This window comes from Myiozetetes cayanensis, unplaced genomic scaffold (assembly GCF_022539395.1).
Source record: "Myiozetetes cayanensis isolate MyiCay16 unplaced genomic scaffold, myiCay2020 scf7, whole genome shotgun sequence".
In the NCBI taxonomy this organism is placed as follows: Eukaryota; Metazoa; Chordata; class Aves; order Passeriformes; family Tyrannidae; genus Myiozetetes; species Myiozetetes cayanensis.
The window spans coordinates 19449917-19472939 of record NW_026087964.1 but is presented as its reverse complement, the minus strand read 5'-3'; the positions used below and the strand labels follow the sequence as shown (position 1 = coordinate 19472939).

General features: G+C 37.2%; 1 protein-coding gene across 3 annotated transcripts; it reads left to right on the top strand.

Moving 5' to 3' along the window:
* The first annotated feature begins 102 nt into the window (after nt 1–102).
* RELL1 (RELT like 1) lies at nt 103–22310 on the top strand. 3 transcript variants are annotated; one of them, XR_007631858.1, is made up of 8 exons: nt 103–247; nt 9402–9641; nt 11335–11406; nt 12664–12721; nt 15348–15587; nt 16283–16470; nt 16954–17043; nt 19842–22310. XR_007631858.1 is itself a non-coding variant. In XM_050338547.1 (7 exons), exons 1-6 carry the CDS (start codon nt 160–162, stop codon nt 16461–16463), a joined length of 879 nt encoding a protein of 292 aa, XP_050194504.1. In that variant the 5' UTR covers nt 103–159; the 3' UTR covers nt 16464–16470; nt 19842–22310. The 3 variants fall into 3 exon arrangements, 1 of the variants encoding a protein (XP_050194504.1); XR_007631857.1 differs by having other exon boundaries at nt 16923–17043; XM_050338547.1 differs by lacking the exon at nt 16954–17043.
* Nucleotides 22311–23023: the final 713 nt, after the last annotated feature.

Sequence of the window (23023 nt, the reverse complement as noted above, 5' to 3'; positions counted from 1 at the left end):
CGCAGGGCGAGAGCCGGGGAGCAGCCCCGCCCGGCCCGGCCCGGCTGCCCCGCGCAGGCGCAGGGCGGGCAGGGCGTGCCGGCGGCGCTGGGCCGGGCGGGGCGGGTGGCGGCGGGGACGCCGCTGCCAGCGCGGAGCAACCCGGGCGAGGCGCCGGGAATGGCTCCGGCAGTGACCGCCGGCGTGTCGCCGACTGCGCCATCGCTGGGCCCCACGGCTGCCTGGCTGGGCGGCAGCTCCGCTCTCGGTGGGTCGCTGCGGCCTCGGTCCTTCTCCGCGGGGGGAAGCTTCAACCCGGGACCCCCTCTCTCCCCGCCGGCAGCCCCTGAGCCTCTCCGCGGGCTGTGACCGCGCTGGGCAGCGCAGCCTCTGCTGCCGCTCGGGTGCCTCGGCTGGCCCCACTGCTTCTGCCGGGAGCCTGCCCGCTCCCACGGCCGGGGCCGGAGCGGCTTAGGCGGGGATCCCCGGCAGAGCGGCACGGGGGGTGCGTTGCCCTCCGCCCCGGCCCCGGGGCAGGCGGGCAGGGAGGCGGCTGAGCCCCCGCGGCGGCAGCGGCTCAGGTTTCTCCCGCCTGTCCGCGGGGCTCTCAGGGCGGGCGCTCCCGGGTCCCACTCGGGCGGGCTGCGAGTGCCCTCCGCGATCACAAGGCGCTTAGTGTCGTGACAGCCCCGGCCTGGGAATTGAGTAATTGTAGCCACGAGTTGCGGGAAAAAATAGAAAAAACTGTAATGAGCTATACAGACTCGAGGCTGGCGACTCCTCCATAGTTGATTTAATTTAATCTAGAATTGGGTGGCTCTTAAGGCAGAAGTGCATTAAGGAATTGTTTCTACTTCAGCCCCTCTCGTGAGGTTAAACTTGACTTAGTGTTTGGATTTTGGAAGTTAAGTTGGCTGTCACCCTTGAGAACTCTGAAGAGCCCTTGCACACATATGATCACCAGAAATTAGCTTAAAATTACATTTACATTTTTTTGTTTATGTCTAACCCCAACTGTTACTAATAACTGTACTAATAATGTCAAAGTGAAACCGAATCTGTTGCTTGTGTAGTCTGAAGTGCTGTTTCGTGCATTGTCTGTGCTTCTCAAACACTTCTGTTAAAATTTGATGCTTATTTTTACGCGGTGTGTAAGAGTGTACCAGCTTGTTTGAGAGTAAACGTTAAGCTTAGTGGAAATAGTTAAGACGGCCATACCTATTAGCAAAAAATTAGATAATAACTGTTTCTAGTTCCTACTTTTTTCTGTGCTTTTTGTGCATCTGTATATTACTTGGTGCAGGCCTGGTTGGACAGAAAGGTTTGAGGTATCTGCCATCTCCTGTTTGTTTTCTGAAAGCAAGAGGAATGGAAGGCTTGTCATCCAGTCCATCCTTCTCTTTGGAGAGTGGGAAGAAATAAGTACCACTAGGCATCTTGAATTTCAAATATGTTGACTGGTAGTTAGTGCTACCTGATGCCCTAATTCTTTTTTGGTTTTCAGGTTTTGTGTGCAGGGGTAAGAGCCGGAGAGGAGTTGTGGATTTTTCTTCTCTTCTTGATCATTACTATCATTTTTTTTTTCTTTTTAAAGCAGATAAAAAAATACTTTGTCCTTTGATGGTTGTTACTTAAGCATATTACTGCATGTTTCTACATGTTGGGATTATACAGTTTGCCTACTACTGGAATTTTGAAGAGAGTGTAAACAGCTGTTTTAGTAAACCGAAGGATGTGTATTCATAGGCTTATACTGACTTCCTACAAGTGTTTATATTCAGGATTGCTGTATTGAGCTTGAAGGCAGTTATGCTGGAGGAGTGTTAGTGTGCGATGTGCCTTTGTAGGATTTAATAATGATAGCAGCAATTTAGTCTGGTATATCTAGATGAATAGGCTTGAACTTTTGCAGGCCAAAAGTTGGCAAGTATAGCAAGAAATGTGAAAGCTGTGAAAGAATTTTGTTCTTCCTCTGAGCTTGACAAGTGGCTTACTGTCAATGTGTCTGCTGTATCGTAGTATATCTCTTCACATAAGAGATATATTGGTTTTGGTTAAAATTGATTTTTGACTCCTGTAAACAAGTGAGGGTTGTTAGGTTAGTTATCTAAAACTAGCAACAGTTTTAGGTATCTGATGTGTCCAGGAAGGATTGTATTTCATTTTTTTAACAGCCAAACTGGTGAAGTGTGTTTTGTTAAATATACATGGTAGCTGTTTGCAGTGTGTTTTATTTGAAAACTGAAATTTTTCCAGCAGAAATGGAAATGCAAAGCATCAATTCTCTGTGTTTTTGCAGCAGGAGCTATGTGCTGCTCAATAGTGACCAAAGCAATTACACCATTTGCACTGCAATTTTAGCACTGGTAAATAGCAAACGTGAGCTTTTTGCCTCTGTATATGTTTCTGCACCATTATCAACCTCATATTGTGCCTCACAAAGAATGGACTGAATCTCTGTTACTTCCCTTAATATTTCAGTTTTTCCCTTTCTGGACAGGACAGAACTTCTCTAGGTACTCTTTATTTTTTTTTCTCATTGAATTCTGAATGATACCAGATGCCTTCATGGTGTGACTGTTTGGATTGGCCGGGTGACCGATAAGATGATTTATTAGGTTTGGTCTTCCCTTTTGGTTCCTAACAAGCTCTATGTGGCAGTGTGGAAATTGCAATGCTTTAAAATAGTTGACAGTTATGTGCATTATACAGTAATGCTTTTAGCTTTAGTTTGTTTGCTGTGAATAGGAACTGTCCTTTCATAGCAGGTGTCTCCTCTCTGAACCCCCACCTCCAGGGTTTCAGAGAAGACAGCCTCAGACTTTTTGCTGACAACTTACTGGAAGTGTTGATGGGTGTGTAATTCAGAAAAAAATTGGGATTAGTAAAGAACTTGCCAAGGGGGAGACTTACCTTTCAGAGTAGAAAGCTCTCTTTCCAGACCCACTGCAAGATTTGCCCTCAGTCAAAATTAATGCAATGACTTCAGAGAGCCGAAGACTTTGTCTCTAATGTAAGGACTTGTAGCAAGCTCCAGCCTGAGGTGCTATGAAAAATTTGCTGGCTTGCGATTGTGAGCACAGTGCTGGGTAGGAAGGTGTGTTCTCCCTGAGGCTTGCTGAATATGCCTATCAGTGTTCACAAAGTAGGTGCAGTTGGTATGTGCTCTAAGGAAATGATCCTTCTGCTCGTTTTCTTGAGATACTGCTTTTGACATATCTAATGGAGGTTTTGAAGTCTGTTCTTAACAGCAATTCGTAATCAACCTTGCTTAACCTCTAAGGCAGTTGGCAGTGCTGTTACTAGTTGTCAGTATGTTCTTTCATCATGTGGCTTCCTTTTTGTCACCATGTTTCCTGCTTATTTCACTTACGGTTGTAGGTTCTGATTACTACAAGGAAGCTAGAAGTTGAGCGGAATTCACAAAGTTGTTGAATGTTCTTCTCCGATGATAGGTGGTTTTCCTTTGTTACTCAGTTTGTGCATATTCCCTGAAGTACAATTTTCTTGAACAATAGACAAAGCAAGTGGTAGGCAATAGATTTTCTTCACTTAAGAGTTTTTTTTTCTAGAAAATAAGTGATTTTTAACCTGTTCTTTACTGACTTTTCTAATTTGTCTGCTCTCTTCTGTAGCTACCACCTTACTAGTAAGGCAGAGAATCCCAAACGTTTACTAAATATTTTTATGTGTGTGTGTTTTGGACAGTGATATGTTTTGACTTGTGACTGAAATTTGTTATTTCATCTGCTTGGTTTTGCAAAAGCAATTTGACTGTAGTATTCACAACAGATAAATACTATTTAAATCAGATAACTTGTAAAAAGTGTATTAATTTGAAGTTGCATCAAACTGTTCTTATTCAATTTACTAATGGTAAAATAACTAAAAACCTCTACTAAAGAAGTACATGATTACCATCAGGGTAAATGAATTGGCTAGATGATTTCACTGCTAAGAACTTGAATTAAGAATCTAAAAAATGAAATTTGATAGTAGAAACTTCTATTGCAGCTCTAGTAGGTTGGTTTATTGTATTTCTGAATAAGTTGAATGTACTGAATGAAAGGCTTTATCTCATTTAGAACTTTCTTATTTTAAGAAAGTATCCATCCCTCTTAAAATGCTAAGAGATATAAACTGGTATTTAACTAATTTCACTAAAACTCAAGTTTTTAAAAAATAGTTTTCTTAAATTCCTGAGAGTGAGATGTTTAGTGTATATTTAGGAAATTGAGCAAATAAACATAGGATTTTTATTCTTATGCCTGAACTTAAAAGCGTGTAACTTAAAATGAAAAAAAGTTTTATTTTAAATGATGCTTAAAATGAATGCTGTAAATCAAAGAACACATCCAGATTGAGCATCCTGGTCTAGTGAAGCTGTCCCAGCTAATGGCAGGGGAGCTGGGACTACATAGTCCTTAAGGTCCTTTCCAATCCAAATCATTCTATGATCCATCCACCTTAGATATCTGGCCTGGGAGTAGGAAGTCTCACTAGGGCACAGGCTTCAGCTCTGTCAGGGGAGGTTTAGGTTGGCTATTAGAAAGAAGTTCTTTACAGAGAGGGTGATCAGGCATTGGAATGGCCTGCCCAGAGAGGTGGTGGATTCACCGTCCCTGGAGGTTTTTAAGATGAGGCTGGATGTGGCACTGAGTGCCATGATCTAGTAATCACAGTGGGGTTGGATCAAGGGTTGGACTTGATGATTTTGGAGGTCTCTTCCAACCCAGTTAATTCTATGATTCTAGAGTTTAATGGAGTTTAGAATATATTTCCTTTAGAGCCAAGAGAGGATGAAGCACAAGGTATGATTATCAGGAGCCTTTTCCTTACAGGGGAACTGGAATCACAGGCTGCCTGCCTGTTCCTTCCTATGGCATTGCCAGCTTCATCAGTGCTGTGATGATGCCCTTTTCACAGTGTGTAGGTCTGTGTGGTGACTTGAACCAGAGGTGATCCAAGTGTGTAAGAAAGAAAAAAAAAAATCATCAGAAAATGGCAAAAAAGAATCAAAACTCACCCATGGAAGCCATTTCCTGCCTAATTATTTTGGACCTTATTTTGGACCATCTTTTCCTGCAGATGTGAGGACTGGCATGTTAATAGTGAGGAGGGAGAGAAATGCATAAACTGATGTTGCTAACGGGGCATGTTTTTCAGCTATGCTTACCTGAGATGTTTGAGCAGATCCTGTGCCATACCTGAACATTTCATTTGTCTTGTACTTTAATAGGTTGTACATTATCATATTTAATTTCTTTAAATATAAATTAAGACCAACAATAGTTTGTTTCTGTACACTGTGAGATTGATAGCTGTGTTTCATTTTCATGCCTGAGATCAGGGAATATGATCCTGTAACTCCTTGAACTTTATGGAGAGGAAAATAGCTAATAAACACGTACTTATTTTTAGCAGGTAGATTGCTAGAAAAATCAAATTCTTAAAATGTAAATAAAGCTCTTTAAAAGGCGTACCATAAGAAGTAAGTGGCGTGGACATAATGAGCAAAATCCAGAGTAACCAAGTAGGATCCTTTATCAGTGGAGCAGAGAGAAGATTACATCATTGTTTATGGGCCACTTTCTGTAAATTAAACAATACGAAAGCAAGTGGGATGTGCTGGAAGTAATCAGCTGGATGTAGATTATGCTGAGGTTTAGTATAGGAGAGAAAGAAAAATACAGTGCATTATTTTAATGATGTGTTGTATATTGCTTATATAAGATCTAAACAGTTTTGATCTTTGTTATTAAAAGGATTTATTTTTCAAGAATCTGAGTAGGTCTTAAAGCAAGATAAGATTAAGATTAAATATTTCTAGAAATCTCTCGTGCTTTTTGAAAAATTTGAGAATTATCTATATTAATAAATACACAAAGCTTTGAGATAACTGGCTCATATTGGAGAGGTCCAAGTGATCATGCCAAGTGAAGTCCTTTTAAGTACATGCAGTTAAAACCAAGGGAAGAATGATTCTGCAACTCAGTGCAAGCAGAATCTGAGATTGTGGTAGTAGATACTAAAGGAGGAGTTGTTCTGATCCTCCATTTGCATTGAAAAAAGACAATAGATGTGGAGGGTGAGCTGTTACCTTTACAGGATCTTTAGCCATGCTTGGCAGGTTAATCCCACTTTTTGACAGCAAGATGAAGTGGAATGACCTCTCTAAGGTGCTTCCAGCTCTCTTTCTGTGAGCTCATAAAACCTTGAGGGGGAAGGTTTTTTTTCATAGTATTACTGGTCTGCTCTAGCTTCATTCTTCTCCCAGCCTTGAAGACATTGTAGTCTTGGCATATTTTTGTGGTCAAACAATATTTTACTATTATGGAGGGAATATGTTATTTAACTAGGATGTTAATAATATGTCTAGGCCATGTAAAAATTACAATTTAATGAAGGATGAAATATCTTTTCATTAATATGCTTTCTCCTCCTAGGTTCTGTTTCCTAAAGGTGCTGTAAAATTTTCTTGAGCAGTTGCTAAAGTAGAAGAATGCTACCTTTGTGTCAGAGTAAAACTGACTAGAACCAGCGTAAAAGTCTTGTCTGAGGTTGACTGTCTTATTCTTTACCTCAGAAGTAAAATATAAAGTAAGGACAGGCAATATCCAACTTCAGTACCTAACATATATTAATTTTTAAGCCACAAGAACACGTGGCATCTGAATTAGTAGCATAAGTGCAATTCATGATTTACATTTTTAAACACCACTTTAAATGTGCTGAATATTGCTCCTAAATATTTTCATTTAGATTACATCTTCAAGTAATTTTGATATGTAGACTGGTATACAATGACTGGTGTATAAAAATGCCGGAGGAGAGCAAAACACTGAAGTAAATTAATTCCTTTATGAATTGACTTGAGTCAAGGAAGATTGCTATGGCTTTAACTTGTCACTAAAACCATTGAGGAGCAACAGTGAATTGTGAGTATGAGGTAGTCTGATAATAAGCATAATGTGCCTCTGGGGAAGGAGAATAGGGATCATAAAATGAATGATGTAGCTATGAGTTGGGACATAAAATATATTGCTCATTTAGGTAGGCAAGGCTTGGCTTTGCATTATGTCATAACTGCTGAGGTTTTTTAGGGCAGGCTGTGTGTGGTGTTTGATAATGAAAGCCTTGCTCTCCTTATAAGCACCATATACTTGGTGTACCGTGGAGCCCCTGGTGGTCTAATGGTAAAGGCGCCGCGCTATCGCCGCGGAGACCCGGGTTCGATTCCCGGTCAGGGACACTCCCGGGCAGGTGGGGCTCGTTAGCCCTTAAAGGCAACCCACCTACGTCCTAAGGACCTCGCTGCCACCGTCCAAGCTCGCTTGGCCCCGGCAGATGAACCTTAGGATTAAAGGGTGGGCTCAGTTCCGCGCACACTGTGTCTCACCTAAAAAATCCAATGCGCAGGCTGGAAGGTGGAAAGACCTTCCCCGGATCTTCGCTCGCGAAGACTGGCCATTATATTACTTGGTGTACCAAATATTTGATCCAGCTGGTTGATTTCTTCTAGGATATTTTGGTTTGCCTTTGGTGAATTTTTACATCTCTAAACAAAAAATGAATGGCATCAGGCAGTTTATGGACTTTGTGTAAATGTTGCATTTTTATGGAACTGTTATTGATTTAATGCTTTACTAGTAACAAGCAAAATACCTTGCAAAGTTGTTTGTTTCTTATTGATTTTTAATGGGACAGTTGGATTTTAAGGTATCTAAAGGCAACCAAAGAAAAGGCATATAGGCTTATGTATGTAAACTGGTATGTTGAAGTATCCGTGTTAATTTAATGTGTGTTTAAATGAAAAAAAAATAAGAATATTTTCCTGCCTAGTTCAAAAACTCTGTAAATCTTAACCCAGTTATCTGTCTAATCTGTGCTACAGAGTATTCGGTTGATAAATTATGAGTTTTCCAACATTCTTTGGTCAGGAAAAAAAGTACCAGTATAGGCACAGTTCTCCTTTTAACTTGCATATCATGCACCTGTTCTTTGAGGATTTGTCTAGATTGTCATCACCTGTTAACTGCAGATGAGATTGTAGCTGATGTGGTTTTCTTATTGGTGTTTCCTGTGTCTACAAGCAGTAGTACTAAATCATAAAACAGATTATGTAAGAAGAAAAAGAAGTAGAAAACAAAGAAACTCAAACCATAGTTCTTAACATGCAAACATTTACATGTGTTATATATTAGATAGGCTGGAAATCTCTAACTGAGTGGTTTCTGATGGTTTGCTCTTCCAGAGGGTGGTGATGGTGTTAATTTGTATGGGTGTTTTCAGTGGCTGTGTAAGCTGATAGGGTTTCAGGTTGATGATATAAAAATAATTATGTAGAACATTATACTTTAGTATTTTTTAATAGAATCCTAGAACGCTAAAGGTTGGAAGGGACCTTAAAGATCATCTAGTCCCAACCCCTCCTGCCATGATTTTTTAAATTTATTTGTGTAAAATGACCATAAAAGTGGGCAAATGCTGGTACAGGTTGCCCCGAAATATGGACTGTTCGTCATTCAGATGGAGCTTACCTGAGCAACCTGATCTAATTAGTGCTGCTTTTAGCAGCATTTGGACTGGTGAACTGCAGAGGTCCCTTCTAATGTAAATATTCTATACTTTTAGTACTTCAAAAAATCCCATTTTATAATGTGGAATATATATCTGTGAAATTCAGATTTCTATTAATTTGAATTAATTGATACAAAAATGCTTAATTGTGAATATACAGTTAGTGTGTGACTATGCTGTAACTTAAGTTCTTTGCACACAAAATTAATTCACTTTCACATCCTGTTTCAAGTTTAAATATAAAATGGTTTCCAAATCTCAGAAAAGCAAAGAATTAGCTCACCTTATGCTGTTGAGTAGAGGGTAAATGTTCCCTGACTTAGGAAATCCCATTGTCAAGAAAAAAATTAGGGTTATTTCTCTCACACCTGATTCTTTTTCTTTGCAAAGGTCAATACTAAATCCTGTATTTACTCACATATTAGGGAAGGATCCATATTTTGTCGCTTATTTGTTATAAACTTAGAACTGGAGGAATGGTATGACATTTTCCTTGATGATGTGAGCAAGGAACAATGGTGGTGTTATTCTTCTGTGAGATATGCAAGCCCTCTATTTGAGATGACAAGCCTGTCAGGCTAGAATATTGTTGGTTCTTCACTGTTACATTGAAGAAATATCATGTGGGTTTTTTGGATGTTAGGCATTTGCAATTGTTTGAAGAGGGACTATCTGCTGCTGCAGGTTTAAGTTCTCAGCCAGTAGAGTGTGTTGTCCGCATCATCACAGAACATACATCGCATTGACACTGTGGGGATTTGGATGTGCTTGTAATTTTTTTTCTAAATGCTTTCAAGTGGTTTACAGTCTATAGCGATAACTTTGTGTATTTGTTCACATAGATGGAGAGGCTCCCCATGTTTTGTCAATCCATGACTTACAGACAACTACTTTGACAACTAAAACTGATGGCAATGATGGCAAGACTGAACACCTAGAGTATATTGCCTTTGCTTTGGTTCCTGTTTTCTTCATCATGGGTCTTTTGGGGATCCTTATCTGCCATGTCCTTAAGAAAAAAGGTTATCGCTGTACAACGGAGGCTGAAGAAGTAGAAGAAGAAAAACTTGATGAAAAAATAGGTAATCAAGTCTAATAAACAAGTTCCTATTTCTGTACATTGCAACTGCTATGAAATAATTTATTGTGAGACTTCTGTCATTTCTCTGTCTATTTTGACATCAAAGCAATATTAAGAAAAATATTACTGCATGTCAGTTGGGTTTTTGGCCAATCAAAACTAGCAGTGTTCCAGTTTCCCATGCAAGTCCTCTCAAATTGTCAGTATATTTGTTTGCAACTCCACAGTGCAGTTGGAGTCATCAGATAACTTTTTTTGCATTCTACATCTGTTTACAACAAAGTATTAGTTTACATAGTTCTATGTGAGGAGTAGCAAAAGGCTGCCATTTAAAGCCTAAAAATCTTAGTTTTATGTTTAGCAATCTTAATTTGCATCTGTTGTGCCATCATGGTCATCTCCCCTTCTCCTTATAAAGCCAAGCCTTTGGACTGAATATCTGCATTCTGTTTTATGGAATGTCTGCTTCTTTTCGTTGTTCTTAAAGATACCTTTATTTTTGTCCTAATGTCTGTTTGTGCCCTCATTTTTATGGTTCCTTATTCCCATCTGTTCTTATTTGGGGAAAATAAAGGGCATTATCACTTGGGAAGGCATATAGTAACCCAGTATAGCATTTGGCTAAGTACAAACAAGAGCCAAGTCACTTGTAAATACTCGGGGCCTCTTCCTTTCTCTCAATTAATTTCTTTCAGTAGGCTCATAATGAATGTAAATGGCTCTGTGGTAAGGGTAGAGCCATGTGGTGCAGTAATGATATGTTGGTGTGTTCTTAAGCATTTACTGCCTGGGGCATGTGAGGAGTGAGTGGAACTGTCTGGTCTGTCAGTTCACCTGAGTGTTAAACAGCAAGGGGATCGGTAGGGTAGTGAAAGGGGAACATCATCTACATCTCAGTTTCGGGAAGTAGCTGTTTCTAAGTTACGTTGCAGAGTTGCAGGTGTTAAGATGAAGCATGGGTACAGAGATTTACTCATTTACTATGCAGCAAAAAATTTAGGGTCTTGTCTGTCAAACTTGCCTTAATCCTATTTATTTTTTAAATAAAACCTTATAACAATTATTAGGGAAGGGCAGAGTTGTGCCTCTTGACTGTTCTAGTTGTCACATTGACCTTTCTCAGCCTTTGGAAGTTATTCTGGGGAAGCTTTCAGTACTGTTAATGGGTACTTTCTATTCCAAAAGTTTTCAGATTTTTTTCATTAAAGTAATCAATTATGCCCTCTTAGATGTGGTGAAAAGCTTAAATTGAATCCTTGTTATAGTAGAAGCCATTAATACCTATTTTAGAATAGTGACTTGAGACAGTTAAATAATCTGTTTTGTTTTGTTTTTTTCTCCCTAATGTTACAATTAAAAATACTGCTCTCTTGTTTGTCTTCTACTTCATAGCTAGAGAAGGAATTTTGACACATGCTTGTGAAAATACTGTGTTTATTTAATTCTTAGATGAGTTTGTTAGAGCTGATGTACAGATCATAAACTTGTGTTCATATTTTTTCCTGAATAAGGATTGAAATGTCTTATTCAGCTTTTCCTCCATAGTGACAATAGATCTTGTCTTTTTGTTTTTAATGTAGTTTCTTCTGGTGTGTTTGGTTTTGTTGTGGCTTCTTTAATATTTTGTTTTAAAATAATTCAGTTTCTGATTCAGAAGGTCAAGATACTGACAACATATTTATTTCTTTGCACAGAAATGAATGAAACTATACATGAGAATAGTGACACTGTGGGACAAATAGTTAACTACATCATGAAAAATGAAGGTATAGTATTGTGACATTGCAGTTATCAGCCTTTGTGATAGTGTTCTGTAACACATGTGTTTTTCAGATAATTTGAAGTATGTGTTTTCATCTAATAACGGATTTGTTCATGCTTAGCTCTTTGAAATTGCCTTCACAAGGCCAAGTTTCAAGCAGAATAGGGAAGTTTTTCGCTTACCTGAAAATTACATTTTATGGAAGATAAACTCATGCATTCCCTCATACTTTATTGAGGGATTGATTTTTTTTTTTCTTCAGCCTTTTGCTTTGTGAAGTAAAAGCTCAAGGTTGCTTTCTTAGTGGCAGTGTTTAAAGCCTGTGGAAACTTCTGTGTTTTGACTACATTAAACTTTTTGTCTTGAAGTGATTTCTGCAGCTCTTGTCTAATGAAATGTTTGTGCATAACTGAGACAGTAGGGTATACCAGCACTGATGATGAACTTTGGACATGGTATCTTCATGTGCTGTGTGTGCAAAGTAAAGGATAAAGAGGAAGATACGACTGAAAAAATAAAATCACAGTTAAGCACCCCATGGAATACTTGATTAGTTCAGAATGTATTTGCCCAGTAGAAGAAACTTTTAGAAGACTGGATGTTCTTATAGTACAAGAACCTTTAGCCTTTTAGTTTTGTATAAATCAGAGTTCTGAGCATTGAACTGGCTTTGAGTTAGTTCTGAATGAAGACTAGTCCTCTGGAATAGTGGTATTTTTGGGTTTGTGTCTGGGGTTTTGGGGTTTTGTTGTTTGTGGTGTTTTTGTTTGTTTGTTTTTTAATTTTTTTAAATTTTTTAATTTTTTTTAACTGTTAGGGCTTTGAGCTTGTGTATTTTTCCTTGAGGTTGGGTTTAGGTAATTTGTGTGTGTTTGAGAATATGTGAGCAATTGACACTGCTTGGTTGATAATTAATTTGCATTTTGTAGGGCTCACTTAAACTGGTGTTCTTAATCTGAAGTTGCTGTAAACATGTGAGGTGATTCATAGATCTTGTTTGAGAATTCTGTGCAGATGGCTACGTTGTATGGCTTATGTTGGGGTGGAGCTTTGAACTGTAATTTTAGTATCTTATGTTAAGAAATTCCCATAGAATTAACATTTTTTTCTCTAATTGTCTCTTACACCTTTTTGGAGATGTACATAATGCAGTCATCTTTCTCTCAGATGAAATTTCTTTGGGGAACTTTAATCTTGCTTTATGTTTTTTCTAAAGTTAGAGCTGTTCACTTTTGAAGAGTTCTGTTTATTCTCATTGCAGCAAATGCTGATGTGTTAAAGGCCATGGTAGCAGATAGCAGTGTCTTTGAACCTGAAAGGTAATTATTTGTCATTTTAATGCATGTTTCCGGAGGCAACTAAAAACATACCCTTTCAAAGGATTTTGTTTCACAAACACTTTTAAGACTACATCGCTTGCTTGAGCTACCAGCTAAGGGGATAGTACTTAGATTTTCTGTGGTGTCTGACTCCCTGAATGTTAGTATATGCCCTGGATTGGTGACTGGCTCTTCTGGGTATCTGTTCTAGGTGTGTGATACGGTTTTACTTTTTGAGCTAAAGATTACTGGTTTGGTTCAAGGTGGTTACTTAGAAAGTGGTTTAGTCCAAAGCTATTCTGACTTGAAAGAACAGAGGCAGCACTTATTTAATTTGTATGGATGTTAACTTAAAATAGGCATCTTATTCTGTGTCTCCTTCTGGTTTACTTTTTCCTTTGTAATTGTGGGAATATACATTGGCTGACCTATCTCTTACATTTTTTCACTGACTCCTATTTAGATAAGTATGTAGAGAAAGTAGTTCAGCCTTACAGATGCATCATATGTGTAAAAGTATTTGTACGTGCATCATATGTGTAAAAGTACTTGTATCTGTACATGAGTACCTTTAACTACGTGTACTGCTACTTTAAATGCTCTTCGTTTGTAATCCTGTGTTCATATTCAAGGCAGAGAAGATGGAAGTTCAAGTAGTATTGTGTCACCTATAAAAGAAGTGGGAGTATATAGTTTTAGCAGAAGCAAAGTTGAGTATGCAGCCATTAATCACCTGTTCTAATGGTGAGAATCTTGGTTACTGAAGAAAAAAATTGAACTTATAAAAGGATTTCTTCTCAAGTATAGGAATTATTTTTAATCTTCTACTGTGCTGTAGAAATATTTGTTTGAATTTTTTGCATAGGCATGTTTGATGTTATTTTGGGAGTTTTAGACTATAGTTTCAGTGGTGAATTAAAATATGAAAAGTAAGGGGGAGGGAAAAATTGTTTGCTCTTAGAGAATTTGACAGATACTCCTAAAGCTTTTGTAATCAAGTGCAAATCCACTGTGTATCTAAGTTGAGTGCACTATAAAATACTTCCTAATTATAGAATAATAATGACTGAGTAAAATCTGCACTTCTACCACTTGAAGCAATTAGTTCCTGTCTTTGCTTCAGATACTGAACAGATTTTATTTTTCTTAATAGCATTTTCTTATTTATTTGAAGACCATTAAATGTCTGCTGACAACATTTTTATTTGGAAAATAAGCATCCAAGTAACTCCAGTCTTCTGCAGCATGTTTTGCTTCTTTAATTTGTTCTTTCTCTTCTCCTTTGGAGTCTCTTCAGTTTGTTAGTATTTTTCTTGAAATAACATTTCTAAACCTGCATGGTAGGATCAGCTGTGTCATGATTAATGCTGAGTAATATAACTTTAGGTTCACAGGTTATACTCCTATTATTTCCGTTGTGAAGTTTGTCCTTCTTAAGAACATTTTCATGATTCATGTTCAACTCATGATTATCTTTTAATGAAGAGATGCTTTTTAATGCTTTTTAATCTGGGTTTGTGTAAAGGTTTTCTGCTAAAACACTGAAAATTGTGTTGTCCTTACTGCAGTACATCCAGTATTTTTAGTAAGATTTGTGTACATGTGTCTTTCACGCTCTCCTCTGACCATCCTAATTTCCTGTCTTGTCCTCTACAGTTACTATGGGTGATCCAAAGTCTGTGGGTACTTTAGCTGTTCTTCTATTCTATTACCCAGTGAACTATTTAAAACACTGAATATCATCAGGACCAGAATAACCCCACTCTGTATGTCTTTGCAGTTTCATAGTAACTACTGATATATACCTTACTGTATGTCTTTTGAGTTTGTTTGTGTTTGGGGTTTTTTGTTGTGGTTTTTTTTGTTTGTTTGTTTTGTTTTGTTTTTGTTTTGTTTTTTTTACAAGGTGGGCTGCCTTACTCTACAGTTAGTTCACCTTTCGTGAGCTCTGGTTTGCTTTAGGAGAATGTGTTGCAAGGCAGCATCAAAATTGATGCTGAAGTTCAAAAAAGTGCATCTGTTTTCAATCTCTGCTGTTTTTCAGTTTTAGAAGAAAATTATATTGATTTGATTAGATATTCTCAAATGCCTTTTGGTGGTTGTACTGTTTTTTTTTTCTTTCTAGGTACTCAAATTTTATTTTTTTCCCCTGAAACTAAATGATTCATTTCTTTTTGTCATAGACATTTTAGTTTTGCCTGTTTTCAGTATCATGGGACTGTCCTCTTCTTCTGGGAGTTCTTTGAGGTACAGTTCTGAAATACTTTCTGTAGTTCTCCAGGAGTGAATGTAATGAGCTTATTGGATGTCTTCATCACTATAAGTTCATGTAACTTGTTCTCTTCTATTTTAGCCTGATTTTTTCCCCTCTTCATTTCCTTGCTTTGTGTGTTAGTTACCTTAATTACATGACTGCAGATGAATTCATTTCTGGAAGTGATTTTGACTGCAAAAGTATGGTACCAAGGGGAATCTTAAACCAGACATTCTCACAAATAAATGATCCCTGAAAAAACTAGCTATTCACTAAACATGACTGAAGGTTATTTTTTTTTTTCATTTTTAAGAAACAGGATTTTATACTAAACATTATAACATTATATTTCCTTTATACATTTTCTTACAGCCCTTTATCTCCTACCTCTCCTGAGAGTCCAGTGAGTCCAGGAACTCCTTTGTCACCTGGTGCTGTTCCATTCAAGCACAATTGCAAAGCCCATCACTTCCATACTGTCGGAGGAGTGGTGGAAAAGGATGTTTGTACTCGTTGTAGTCACAAACGATGGCACCTTATAAAGCCAGCTCACAAATCTAAAGAGAACAGAAGAAGTCGTATTGGAGAAGTTACAGTCCTTTCTGTGGGAAGGTAAGCCTTAGGTCATTTTGTTGTATACTTTTCTTAGGAATGCTGCAGTGGCCGGTGTTGAATCAGATATCCATTGATTCAACTCTGTTTAAAGCATCAGTGATTTTTTTTTTCCATACCCATGTTAGTATTAGACTGAAATTATTTCTGGAATAATTAATTAAAATATTTCTGGAATAATTAATTAAAAAAAAGTTATTTTTTTGTTAAGAACTTTGTAAAAAGATGGAGATTTACTGTGGGTATAAATCCAGTGCTAGCGCTCAATTGATACAGACTAAAAAGAAACACATAATAAATAATGCACACATAATAAATAATGCACACATAATAAAAATTCCTCTGTTTCTGAATTTGGTATTTCTCAAGTAAGTGTGAACTATAGAAGCCACTTCATTCTCCTTGTTATTTTTGATTTCTAACTTATGTTGTAGTTCTCTTTGAAAATTACTGTTCTAAGAAGTAGTATACAGTCTGTGGATTCTGATTTAACCCAAAATTTCCTGAGAAAATGTGATTCAGCAGTAGTGAGTACTAGAAATTGCTCTAAAGTGAAGCAGGGTCTAGGTGGGTGTCTGCTCTGATGTCTAGTTCTTCAGACCTGGAAATTTGTTCCTTCCCATACACCTGGTCTTGAGGATGATCTAACTAATCCCTGGGGAAATAAAACTCAATCTTTCTTTTGTTTCCTTAAGATTCCGAGTCACAAAAGTGGAGCACAAATCAAATTCCAAAGAACGGAAGAGCTTGATGTCTGTTACTGGCGTGGAGAGTGTCAATGGTGACATGCCTGCCACGCCTGCGAAACAAGAAGTGAGCGAAGCACCTGCCACGCCTGCGAAACAGGAAACGCAGGAGAGGAGAAGCTCAGAGTAAACTGCAGGTATCAAACATTTGGAACTGTATTGAAAGTATTCTGTTACGAAACATGTGAAGTAATCAGTAAAGTTGAAAATGTATCAGTTGCATGTGAGAACTCATCTTTCAATTTCAAAACTCTCTACACTAAAGTCTGCAAAATTTATATTTGGTAACTCAGTTAATGATAACTTGGTAAAAGCTTATTTACCCACCAAGTTCTTACCTCATTGTTTGTTTTTTTTTTTCAGATTTTTTAATTAGAGTAGATGTTGAAATAAAAACTTCTTTGTGGAGGTGACATCGCTAGTGCGCAAAATAAAACATTTGCATATTAATGTTTGGCAAAAAACAATGGCTCAGATTTAGTAGCAATGTGCTTATTAATCAAACAAGTGCTACTGACAGTTGTATCACTGGAATAACTACAGTGCCTGCTTCTTTATGCTTGCTGCTTCGTACTGTGTGCTTATTCAGGATGATTGCTTACCGGATACTTCTCTGATAGATCAGTGGAGCTTTGACTAATAACAGTGGAGACACATGACACTGCCTGTATCACAGGGATCTAACTAAGCCAGGCGGTTGGGGTTTTCTTGTGAGTCATTAAACTTCAGTCAATTGCTTGAGGTACTCTATTAAGCATGTCAAAAACATGTCTGGCATGGTTTTGGAATGCAGCACTGACTATGTTGGCTTTTTTACCTGTTAAGAACGTTGAGGGAAAAAAACCCTGTAAGTTAATATGGTTTGCTTCTAATTGAGGACACACTGATTGATAATATGAAGGGGAAAGATGATTTTACACAAATGTCCTTCAAAATTCAGACTTGACCCTTAAGGAAACAAGGTTTTGGGGTGGCATAATAAAGTATTGGACTTAAAGAAAGTGAACAAATTACACAGTTTCTGTATGATGAGAGAAATGATAAAGGTATGTTGTGTCAGCTCAGTCCCATTTCAAACTCTTGGTAACTTCAAATAGGAGGGGGAAATGCACAAGAGGAAATTGGGGATGTTTACAGATGCAACAAGACTCAAACCCCTTTGAGTATCTTGAGATTAAAGTAGAGAGCTGATAGCAATGGGGATACTTCCTTCCAACGTTTGCTGGCAGCACAGGTCTGACTGTTAAACTAATCAGTGTATTTGTCTGGCCGCTGTGTCATGTCACTAAATTCTACCCAGGTTTTTTTGAAAGAGGAGGAGATGTGGTATGCTTCACAATATTTAAAAGTTGTGGACGGTAATGAAATAAATTGTTTTGTTTGCTCATTGGCTAAGAAGTTAATAATAGGCCAAATTGCAAGGAGGTGGAGTTCAAGTTTCAAAATGTAAGAAGTTGAAATAAGCTGTTGCATCTTTATTGATGGACATTTGTAAGACGAGACTGGACAAATGCTTTTCAATACCAGTGTTTTGATTTTTGTTCTGTAACAAATTTTGGCAAGTCATAGCTGCCTAGTGGCTGCTGTTTCATTGTTGCTGTATAATCTGTGAAGAATCTACAGATGTGAGTGAAAGGCAAACTTTGCTCTTACTTTCTGATTCAGAATTATGTCCTTGTGCTCAGGGTTTTTTTTTAATATTGGTGTGGTTTCTTTTTTACTTCTTCCCTTTTTAAAAATCAATATTAGCTAAATGCAGTAAGAGGTAACCTCTTCCTTCACTGACGGCATTGGGATTTCTGTGCCCAGCTAGTTGTTTTGTTACTCCTATGACTAGTTTTATTTCTTTTCTAGATGTCTAATGGTAACATCAGATTGTTCATAATATGATGTTTTTAATTGAAGGCAGGCTGGTTATCTTCTCTTTAAACATGAGAAAAAGAAAGCATATGTGAAAATAAATTTCAGTGCACTTTGATTGGAAAAAAAAACCCCACATTTTTTCGTCACTCTAAAATGTTTTGTAGTCCTGTTTTCTTTCTAATTTGTTCTTTCCTCTCCTAAATAAGAAAGCTTTTTCCTGTAATTGCCTAAAAGTTTTAGAAATTGAAACCATTACTATTTTAATCTAAAAATAAGCTGTTCTCTAGAGAGATATGATAGTAAAGCTATAAAAAAATTCTCCATCTATGGCAGCTTTTTATTGTAGAATCTCCCTTAGGATTAAAGTTTTGCTCCTTCTGAAAATAAATGTTCTAATAGCAGAGAAATGGCTCTACAGAATCTTTTAATGGTTGGTCTCTCCAGTCCAACAGAGCTATTTTGTAAATCATCTGGGAAATTAGCCAGACCTTTTTGATGTGTACTACAAAAAATAAACATCTTTCTTGAAAGGCTTTGATACTGTTTACTAGCATAGTTCTAGATTAGTTTTTGTCCACTGTCATGAAAAGCTATTCATATGTAAACAGGCACTAGTTAGACCTTTACTTCATTTACTTATTTCAGATTTCTAATAAATTATTGTAGCTTAATTTACTGAAACTGAACAGATAATCAGCGCGCTTGTAGCAAGAGTGGGTAGAGCCCTTTCAAATCTTCATTCGCGAAGCCTAGCCATGATGATGATGATGAACAGATAAGCAGCATTTAAGACTTTTGTGCCTCCAGTCATTAAATGTCTAATTAAAAGCTTACAGTTCTGGGAAATTTGGCTCAGATCTTCCGATGCAGAGGAAGAAGACAAACACCGATGTGTGTTTAACTGCTGCCAGAGAAGGTTTGTTCTCTCATATGGAGGCAGTAGATTTGTGCTTTGTGGCTGACTTTAACTGCTGTCACTGAGAGTTCCTGTATGAGATGGAATTCCTGAGTTGGGCAGTCCCTGAGTGATGTAGTATTGTTGGTTGCTTGTGTTCACTGCTACTCTCAAGTTCAGGGTTTTTTTCCCCTAAACTGACATGTTCTGAAGTGACCTTTGTAGTGTTTCAGCTTATCCAGTGCGTTGCTGGCTGCATCATTTGAAGTTGTAGCATGTCTTCTCCGTGTCTCCAAGGTCCATGTTCTCAGCAGGCTCCATTTCATCAGTAAAGTTTATTTAAAATATGTGTAGTGGCACATAAAAGATGTAGTAGATACACAGCTGATAGCTGAAGTCAAAACTTTTGAGTTGACCTCTTGCACATCCATTTTAAGTACTGGGTAAACAAACCAGCGTACAGGTACACTGAAGCTATGTAACATTTTCCATTCCTAGTGCTTTGCACTGTGGTGTGATTTGTCAGTTTGTCCATGTGTTTGTCTGTTCTTTTCAAGAGCACCAGCTGAATTTTTAGCTCATCTTTAGGATTTCACATGCTAAACGTGGAATGCACTGCAACCACTTCATGTGATTATGGCTTTTTTTTTTCTGTTTCAGAGCATCTATTAGGTTTTTAATTGGTGTATTCATCCTAAAACTAATTTTGCTATTTAGGGTTATTTTTAGAATTGTTTTCTTCTCTTACAGGTGGAACTTTCAGAAGAAGCTTGTCTGTGAGCACTTTGGAGAAAACTGAAAACTCCCAAGAGATGCATACTATTTAAGGAAATGTATTTATGGCACTGGAGCATTACAGGTTCTGTGATGGCATTCATGCAAGGTTGAACACTTAGTGGGTTTTGACCAGTAAAATCAGTAAGATTTAGACACTTAAATACTATTGAGCTGTCTGAACATCATATCAAGTGGCTTCATCTTTGAAAGAAAACATACACACAAGTTTTTGGACAGGAAAGGTAAAAGCCTTATGAAGTCTTTAATTTTTTTTGTACTTAGACAAGCATTTCTAGTGAGCTCAATATTAAGGAATACAATGACCCTGTGGATAAACTGCTTCACCCCAGTGATCCATCTGGATTTTTCTTTTTCTGTTCTGCCCACCCCAGAATTGACAAGTGTTTTCTGAGGATAAAAGCCAACCTTTGAAGGATGAAAATATTCTTTTAATCTAACTACTAGGAGCCAAGTAAAACATACAAGGAAATAATTACATCAGCCTCTGCATCTGTGCCTGTAGTACATAAGCCCTCAAGCTCTGTGAAGGGTACTTTACACCAGAGTTCTTCAGCTATATGTTCATATGTTAAATTAAATTGTTGTTTCCCCCCACCCCTTACCTTCCCCTTACTACTACTTATAGGCTGAAGATCATATTTTCCTACGCAGTTGGATGAGCTCTTGGGAAGGTTACTTTCCTCAAGGCCTTTTGTTCTCCCATCTTACTGTAACTACTCACTCGTATTTGAAGAATACCTAATAGTTTTGCTTTTCTTTTTTTGTTTTTACACACAGGTTCCTTATTAAGTTAAGGCAGCATATTTCAACCCTTAGATAAGGATATGGATTATTTGACATTAAAAAATTTATGGAGTATATACTAAAGTGCTTCAGAGTGGCTTTATTGGACTGAGGGTAGCTGTTTTCATTGGCACCAAAAACTTAAGGCAGTGTCACTGCCTTCATATTTTAAGTGTGACTTACTGCTAAAAATACCATGGTATTGTGATGTTAATTCTTTGTGTCTAACCATGATCTCTACTTTGTCCTATTACTTGTTTCGAGGAGGGAAGTCTCTGTAATACTTAACAAACTTTTCTGTATAGTAGAAACTGAAAAATAAGATTTGTTCTGAGTGCCTAAGAATGTAAGCTCTAATGTAATGCATTTTAGTAGAGATTGCACTATATTCTGAGAACTGTAACTTAATCTGCTTTATGAACTCAATGAAAATCAGTGTATGTTTTTGAAATTGATTTATTTTAAATTAGTACCTTCAATCTCTTTACTCCAAATGCTCTAAACTGTTTCTCCTTCATATCAGAATTACGTTTCTTTATCAATTTATGCAGTGTTAACAGTCAGAGTGTACAAAATTAATCTTACTTGTGTATTAGATACTCCTGTGTCTTGTCAGGAAACATTAAGTTTTTCACTCTTGGTGAAAGCATGTGCTGCTGATGGTCTTCCTTCTACTTGTATCCCCAAGATATTGACTGGGCCTATTTAGCGATGATATATTTGCCAAAAAACCACATCACTGCCCACCAAAGCTGAAAATAATAAGTGTGGTGTTTTTTGTTTTTTTTTTTTAATGATGTTTTTAGAGATAATTGTCTGTCCTTGAGAACCCAAAATAACTGTTTGGCTAGGACCAGAACCTGAGTGTTCAGCATCCCTGCTCCCCTTAATTTAAACTTGGCTTATGAAATCTCTTCAGTATTTAAGTGCAACATAAACACCAAACTCACCTTACAGGCATATATGTTAAGCTTCACTTGATTATTTGTGTGAAGAACTAATCTTTTTAGAAGATGTAATTAGTATTGATTATAGTAGTTAGCTTTCAGTTTCCAAGAGATTGATAGCTATGAGTATAAAATGTTACTGGGAAAAGGGAATATTGGGAAAAACTAAGCAGTTTCAAATAATTTTCAGAAAGGAATTACACAATTACAGACTGTTCCAAAAACTTTTTTAAAAAAAGAGCAATTTATTTTGATACCATATTTTGATACATGATGGGTTAGTACTGCAAATAAATTTGTCAAAAGGATGGAAGAAAGTTTAAACAGAAATATGTATTTTTTTACTTATAAAAGTAGTTTCTATTTTGATTCCATTGAAAATATGTAGAATAAAGGGAATGGAAAGATGTTGGATATGTAAAATGTTTACCTGTATAAAATAGTTAAATAAGGTATTATCAGACCTGATATGTTCAAGAACTGAATTTATGCTTTGCTTCTTGAGTAAGAGAGAATTTAGAGACTGTACCTGTTTCACTGCCTTTAACACTACACTGCTTTTTTACAGGGGTATGGATATTGCCATAGTAGTCTGCCTTTCTTAAATTTGCATATCAAATGTATTTTAACAAAACAGTTTATATACAACTTTTATACTACCGAGCAGTAAATAAAAAATATTGATTCTTAAGCTTGCTTGTGACTTCCTTAAACCTGCATCCATTGCATGGAATTTAACACAGTCTTAATGTACAAAGCAATCTCTTTGCATCTCAAGTTTTTGTTAATGGAGATAGTAAGAAGGTTAGGTGTTTGTGTGATGTACTTCAGAGCAGTTTTATTTTCTTCAGAAAGGACAGTTACAAGTATTACTTTAGTTCTGTATTTTATATGGAAAAGAAGGAAATCTCTACTTTAATCCAAGCTGTACCTGATCAGATTAAAAGTATCAACACATTAACTTTTTATTTTATTTGACATTAAGTTTTTTAAAAATATGCAGCATTATTCTCAATTCTTTTTGTAAGGTAGGGAATGAAAAATCACAAATGACAGCAAGCTCTTGCGGTTGTTTCCTCTCAGCCTGTGTCTTTCTGTGCTTAATTTGTTACATGATGTTCTCATAGATGACTGATCTGTAAATGGCATTAAAAATGGGTTTTGCTGTATGAACAGTGAAGGAGGCTTGAAGCAAGTTGTTATGGCTAGCTGAGATGTAATTATCAGTGTACCATCCTGTTTGTAGGTTTGGGGTTTTTTAATCTTTTCAGTGTTCCTAGCTGTATCACATAGGGTCTGTTTTGAGCTCTGGAAATTCAACACGCTTTGATTTTTATTTTCAGGGATTTTTTTTTTCCCGTTCCTTTTTTTCCTAGATAACAATTCTGTGTAGTACACATTTTT

Coding starts and splice junctions, on each gene's coding strand:
- RELL1 (XM_050338547.1), top strand. CDS start 160: ATGGCTCCGGCAGTGACCGCCGGCGTGTCGCCGACTGCGCCATCGCTG. Junction 248..9,401: donor GGGCGGCAGCTCCGCTCTCG/GTGGGTCGCTGC, acceptor TTGTTCACATAG/ATGGAGAGGCTCCCCATGTT. Junction 12,722..15,347: donor AGTGTCTTTGAACCTGAAAG/GTAATTATTTGT, acceptor ATTTTCTTACAG/CCCTTTATCTCCTACCTCTC.